This window comes from Sphaeroforma arctica (assembly GCF_001186125.1).
Source record: "Sphaeroforma arctica JP610 unplaced genomic scaffold supercont1.1384, whole genome shotgun sequence".
NCBI classification, from domain to species: Eukaryota; class Ichthyosporea; order Ichthyophonida; genus Sphaeroforma; species Sphaeroforma arctica.
The window spans coordinates 8913-16075 of record NW_014039174.1 but is presented as its reverse complement, the minus strand read 5'-3'; the positions used below and the strand labels follow the sequence as shown (position 1 = coordinate 16075).

At 39.9% G+C, this 7163-nt stretch overlaps 1 protein-coding gene across 1 annotated transcript; it reads right to left on the bottom strand.

The window, feature by feature from the left end:
• Positions 1-5249: 5249 nt before the first annotated feature.
• Positions 5250-6943, bottom strand: SARC_10778 (hypothetical protein). The gene is made up of 3 exons (XM_014295167.1): positions 6845-6943; positions 6401-6512; positions 5250-5984 (listed from the first exon to the last, which is right to left on the bottom strand). Exons 1-3 carry the CDS (start codon positions 6924-6926, stop codon positions 5882-5884), a joined length of 297 nt encoding a protein of 98 aa, XP_014150642.1. The 5' UTR covers positions 6927-6943; the 3' UTR covers positions 5250-5881.
• Between the last annotated feature and the right edge of the window lie 220 nt (positions 6944-7163).

Genomic DNA, 7163 nt, shown 5'->3' with positions numbered 1-7163 from the left:
ATAGGTCTATTCGGGTACTACATGTTGTTTTGATACAATAAATTTGAGAAAAAACAATTCTCTGCTAGCTCAGTTGGATCGTACAAGTTTATGGTCGGCCGATTGTTGGTATAGCTATCAATATGGCAGACGTCATTGTCAACGAGAAGAAAATGAGCAAAAACAATTTAACCAATCGTGTTTGTGGTTCTACGGATGAATAAAGATTTCATGACGTCGAGGATAGATCGTTACAGTTTGCATCAAGGTATATTTTAGTTCTTATGCGTAACAACATGTTATTAGTGACGAAAAGGAAGTGCGTCGCGAGGATGGTGACGCAAATCATAGCGTAAGTGAAAAAAACGCGAACGACTCCACAACTCTAGGAAGTACTGCACAAGTTTACGTTAGAGTTGGACAATTATGGTAAATGTACTTTTGATACGTGTGAGTAAGTGTTACGCCTTTTGGTGGGAATATTGTGAACTGAGTACGATGTATACCGTTAAAGAATCTATAGGAACTCGGCATTGGGCAGATGTTATATATGAATACCGTAGGTGTATGTAAGAATCTTGAAATAACGCTAAGTACAAATTTACAGATGTTTGAAGCATCGCAAAGACACTATTATATGCGATTACAAGGCAAACAATCAAAGCTATAATATTAACAATAAAAAAATAATTCGTAGGAACTCGGCATTGGGCAGATGTTATATATGAATACAGTAGGTGTATGTAAGAATCTTGAAATAACGCTAAGTACAAATTTACAGATGTTTGAAGCATCGCAAAGACACTATTATATGGATTACAAGAAAAGCAAACGATGCTATAGTATTAACAATAAAAAATTGAATCAGTTGAAATATAGACACATACAAACACAATCATCTCGTGGCTTGGTTGTTTAACTACTCTGCTAGCAGGACATTTTAACGTGTATATATAAGGGATATCGCGTGGTGAGCGTATGGAGTGCTCGGTCGCGATATGAAGTTACTTCGTCGGTGGAGCCCATCTTAACTGAAAGTTTGTGATCTGGAAAATATAGACAACGCTTCACTGCATTCCGACAGTTGCATCCACGACACTTGAACAACATAATATCTGCGTGACAACATTAGGCGATATAATCTAATTCCAGTTTACAGTCTTTCTTCAGGTTTGTTTATCAGATGCAGCCCAACAGTGATGTCACTACTGTTTGCACACAACGGAATATTTCCATGTAGAGATTTAGTATAACTGATAGACTACGACTAAAGGAAACAATAGACCTTTTCTCAAGTGCTAGTCTTACAGCTAGATAAAGGTCTTAGGCTGAAGGGTTCGCATTGAGTCTTTATTTGTGTTTAGTATTTTATACACTAGACTCAATTACTACTTAGGTGTTTCCCTCACACGTGGGAGTCACAGTGTCATATACCGGTATCCCGCTATATTTCTGATCACTCTATCATCAGGAATATTGGATCCTAGATCCAAAACTCAGTATTTGACAATCCTTGGTTTTGGGTTTAGGATTGGCTTTTCTGATAATCTGGTCCCTGGATGTTACATCCAGTCCTCAAATGGTGCAGCCACTGTATTGTAACTATATCACACCTGGTCACGTGCAGGCCAATCGGAAGTTTTCATAACAGTCAAGAATGTGTTTTGGACACGTAAGTTTGTTGATGTATATTGAAGCGTATACATGTACATCTGATAGTAGATACGATATTATAGTCAAAAGTTACATAAGAAAAACATTTTCTGGTATCGCTTTCGAAGTGACGAGTCTTCAAAAAAAAAAAAGGCTCACCCTACCGAGTTCTTAAAATCTAAGCGTGAATACAACCACACAAATACACAAATTGATAGACCGATTGTTCTCTCTATCTTAAAAAGTGCTTATGTTCCACATTCGATGCAGTGAAGGTAAATACGGTAGATGCCATCTACGTCTCGGGTAAGGTAGTTATAGTCTAAGTTGTACTGTTCCATCCCCCTTACCTTACTGTTTAGAAGTGCAGATATTATCGGACCGGAGATACTCAGTGGTATAGTCTCGCCGATAAGGAATCGATTTCCAGAATGGTGGGCTGCCAAATTAAATTTAATATTATATTTCCTTCTCTACTAATATACTTTAACCGCTTCAACCTACACTCGCGTACACACGTGCATCTGATTTTTTTGACTACCTACGCATAGGGCTTGAGCTTCGATGGTTTGCAGGAAATTTACCCAAAAGGGCACGCAGATTGTTTTGGGGATCGATATTCAGTGGTTCTAATTGCCTGATGCACCTGCATATCATCATTGTTTGACGATTACACAACATCAGCACGAGCTATTTTACATAATCAGTGACGGTGTAGGTATGCATCATCCGGTTGCTCTACTAGCTGAGCTATATATGTCTCACTTTTAAAAAGTAGATTTTCACATGCGGTTGAATACGGAGTATCAAATTTCAGCATTAATTTGCGATTTTACAAACCCGCATTTTGAGCATGCAAAGTTCTACAAGTTTACAATTTTACAGCCTCAATTTTAATATTATATATTCGCTCATTCTTCCGAGATTTATTTCAGTCAAGGGCAATAAAAACATGCAAATGTACAGATTCCGATCTTATATCCATGTTAGATGCTTATGGTCAGATATGGTACGATTTACGTCTCCGGTTGAGACAAGTACTTTCTGGTGTAAACGCACAAAAGGATGCGATAGTCATGAGAATGGATTTGTCAAGCAAGTAGATTAATAAATATATATAGTCTTTCATATATTGCATCGTTTTTGGAACTCTCAATATATATTTAACGCATATACACTCGCATATACGTTTACGATTTGTTTTTTGTTGATCCGGGTCGATTTTTTTCGCGGATCAACATTTCATCGCTTGCCAATCCATCAAGGTTTAAACGAGTAGATTCAAGTACCTTCATACAGATGCACAGTAGACAATGTGCAGCTACGTCTTTCGATGCAGTCTCTGCAGTCGCTTCATTAGCTGAGGCATAGAGGATATTATCAGCAGTGACTAATTTCTTGTATCTACAACAAGCCGCCTATATTGTCAACTTGAGTCACTAGCGTAAAAAATAAAGCATAACCAGTTCACGCAGTCCTTGATGAACGTCATAGCAAGAGTCATCAATGGGGATGTCCCTGTGACCTACAAATCTTCCCCACAACTTGGGACAATCTAAATAGCCTTACTACAGCTATCTTTACCCTTTATAAATTTTACCAATTTTATAACCAAGGGGTTGGACTGGTATATTTTTTTATTTAAATGATTATCCAACGCATGGTCTAAGCGACACAAGAATAAATAATAGGCGGGATCAAGAGCTGGATAAGCAGATAATAGAAAAACGTACACGGCGGAGGGTTCCGTAAGGGCCCTTCAACATTCCCTCCTCTGGGAGAAGTCGTGGGGTTAAAATTAGAGGAGTTTATTTTTACGAAAAAAACGACGTGTGGCCCATTTATTGTTTCGTATAAATGCTTGACAAGCAGTTGACGTTAAATTGGGTTCTCGCATGCTGAGTAGTCGGTCTGTTGACCGGCACACCATGCTACAATGCGAACACGAGCAATCGAACACATGCGTTCCGTTCGCTACAATGATGTCGAGACTTCGAGTTGAGAGTTTCTACCAAAGCTAAAACTATGGTTTATATATGACAAATGAGGTCGACAAGTTATAGAAAGATAAAATACTTTAAACCGATTACAATTGCAGCTTCACAGCAGAGTGATGTATGTGATACGTACAGGTGAATGTACCGCTTCATTTATTAAGTATCAGCGCTTCTGCGAATATGTGCTGCGAAACATTGACAAAAATACCCTACCGGAGGTAAATGGCTTGCCTTCGACAGGTTCTACATACACTATATCGTAGACATTGGGTAGCGACATTGGGTAGCCTCATTTCTACCACCACGTGATACATTTTACTGTACTAGATTCCCGCTCCTTTCCAGTAAATTATACTCAAGGTGTCGAGTGCGCACCAGTCTAGTAACGAATGAAACAGCTACCCTAATCCTATTCATGAGGAAAAATAGCTTCACCTAATAGTGTAGGGATTGATCACTCACTATAAATTATTAGAATTAAAGTACCCCTATTCTTCCGCGATACATAGATCCAGATAAAAGCTCTACATATGGTTACTCCACGATACATGCATGAAAGCCGGCAACTAACGTGTATATCATAGTTTTCTCTGGTGTCGCAAAAGAGACCATAATAATAGCAACATCTCCCTGAATCAGGAACTGACCCCTCACGTAATAAATCGATGTAAGCAAGTGGCACAGATTGTGTTAACAAATTGTAATATTGAAGACGCGAGTCCGATACCCTATCGCAATTTCCAGGTTCTGATAGGTACATGCTACATCTGTTTCGAGGTCTACATGTCGATACACTATATTGTCTGTATTGATCAGAAATAGATGATCAGAAATATAAGTTGTTTTGCGATGTGTCAGTACGCCAGACGATAAAACAAATTGCATGGTCTTCGTCCAACTCGCGAGAAATTCCATGTTAAGTTCTTTTCTAGCATGATTTAGCTTTTTAAGTACACCTGCGTTGACTTACCAAAGGCCAACACGAAGGTGATTGACTCGGGCCTACATGAGCATAATCATAGGATCCTAAACTCCCTATCCAAGTTTACGCACACCTTTAAACATATTCTTGAAGCAATCACTGACATATTCACTGTCGATCTTTCTTTTTGTATTGGGTTTGATAACGAAAAGCAACGAACAAGTCCATTTTTTGGCGCCTCAACACATCGTTCAATACTATATTGGACTGGGGGGGGGGGGGGTGAAAGAAATTTCAAACTATGACCTTCAGTTTTGAAGCAGGAATTGATCACACGAGCAAACAGACGCGCAGTTAACGGATATGCCATCATTCTCGTGAGTTTCGCTTACTTCCTGGATAGGCATATAATTTATTCTCGATCATAGTGGACACACCGGCATGGAGTCGAATATTACAATATGTATTTTTCAATACACTGTTAAGTATTTAGAGTTAAAACGTTGTATCGACAAATAGTTTTCAAGGCTAAAGGTTAGTTTTAGTCTTCAGCAATTTTGCGATATTTTTCTACAGCTGTAGGGAATTGCATACCTACCGAAATTTGTAGGTTCGGGTAGCAATACTAAGATAGACACGTCAGTGTTTCTAATGTCTTCATCCTTTAGATACAAATTTGTAAACGAAAGCGTTTACAATCTCGATTAAGATTTATTGATTACATTAGACCATCGCGATCACTATGTAGGTGCAGAACCGGTTCGTCTTGCTAGAGTGAAACGATTGCAAAGAGTATTGACCGACATTTTAAATTGAATTTCGGACCTTGTTTTCTCATATCCAATCAGCTACATGCCAACGCACAACGCTACTATGAGAGCCCGTATAAGGTCTATTGAACACCACTGGGATGCCCTGTACCACTAGCTACCCGATTAAATTTATAATACACGAGTCAGTTTAAGCTATGGTCTCCATGCTCGACAATAACGGTGTTGGCCATGACAAACGATCTTAGACATCATTGTAGTACAAGAAGAGCAAGTCTCTGACCAGATCGGGCCGGCTTGGTCCGTTGTAAATGTTGGTAAAGGTCTCTCACTGTGAAGCATTACCTATCGCAGCGATTTTTAACGACACAAGCCATCATTCTAGTTGAATAAGGTTTTCATTAGAAGCTTGCGATTTCTCAGAACGCTGGGCGTTTGTATGAGCCAAGTATAGCAGGCCGGAGTACTTATATCACGAGCGATCTGCTCACAGTCAGACTGTGTCATTTCACATTGTTGGACGAGAAGCCCGCAAATTTCCTATTCAAAGAGTGTCGATTCTACTTCTCCTTGTCTCTCACGTATCCCTGGTCCACTAATGCGACTCTAGCCACATTATTGATGTGTTTGAAACGATCCGGGCCCAACAATATCCCGCCGAACCTACAGATTGAAGCAGGTAGTTGCGACGATACAACAAAGTACAATTGAACTCAGTGAGCAACAGCTACGATGCCTGTTCTCGAGTATTACAGATATGTTCGAGAATTTTACAAACACTTGCAATACTTCGGCCAATTGTCATTTGGCCGTAAACTAGACCACATATGCGACTACATATGATTCACGCTATCAAATCTACTATAAAACGCGTACCCACGTTCTTATTCATACATCATGCGAATTCCTTATAATTCCACTGGCGAGTTTTTTCTCCTGACTAAGAAAGTAGGCTTCGGCATTGTGCCAAAAGAAGCAGTGCTATTCACTGAAGCCGCGATAAAAGCGCGGTCATCATGCTCGTCAGCAACGTAAACATACACACAGGAATAGTGTTAATGAATAGTTGCGACACATACCATCGACTAACAACCACAAGTACATCCTTGACGCCCTGCATGTCAAGAAGATGGGCGAGCCGACTGCCAGCGTGCTGTTCACCATCGTCATCACAATCCGCTAGCCACACACCTGATATGCAAAGAATTGTCAAACACTTCACGTCCATGCTTTATCTTCTTGTGATGATTTCACCATCGTGTCCATAACATGGCACGTATAGATGTAATAAGTCTCCGAATGGTTTGATAAAATAGCGGATATGAAACAGATGGGCAAAAGACATTCTCGCACACATGTCGGTACCTTAGGCTAAACTCAGACTCGAGTGCAAAGAATGTAAGCTTGATTAGCCGATATTTTTCAAATAGATTTCATGACCATAGGTACCCAATTCACAAAGTCCTGGCACCCCCGAATTATACATCGGAAACACTATGAGCACAACATACAACTAACCGTACCTTTGCTTTCGTTGTAGATGCGGTATGCGTACATGTTGTGTGTCGCCCGTTGAATCTTGCGACTTTCTAAGAGTTTTCCCATCACCAAGCGCACGTCCTGATTATGAAAGTCAGAGCGTGACCCTGATGAGACATAGCGGGAGTGTGCATGGTTTGATTTCAGTGAACTGGGAGGTAGCTCACAGATCTGCTACACGGGCATGCTTTGACCGGAATCTGTGCACAGTCAACAAAACCTCAAATAAATATATAACTATGCATATACATACATACATACATACATACATACATATACATACACGCACACACACACACACAC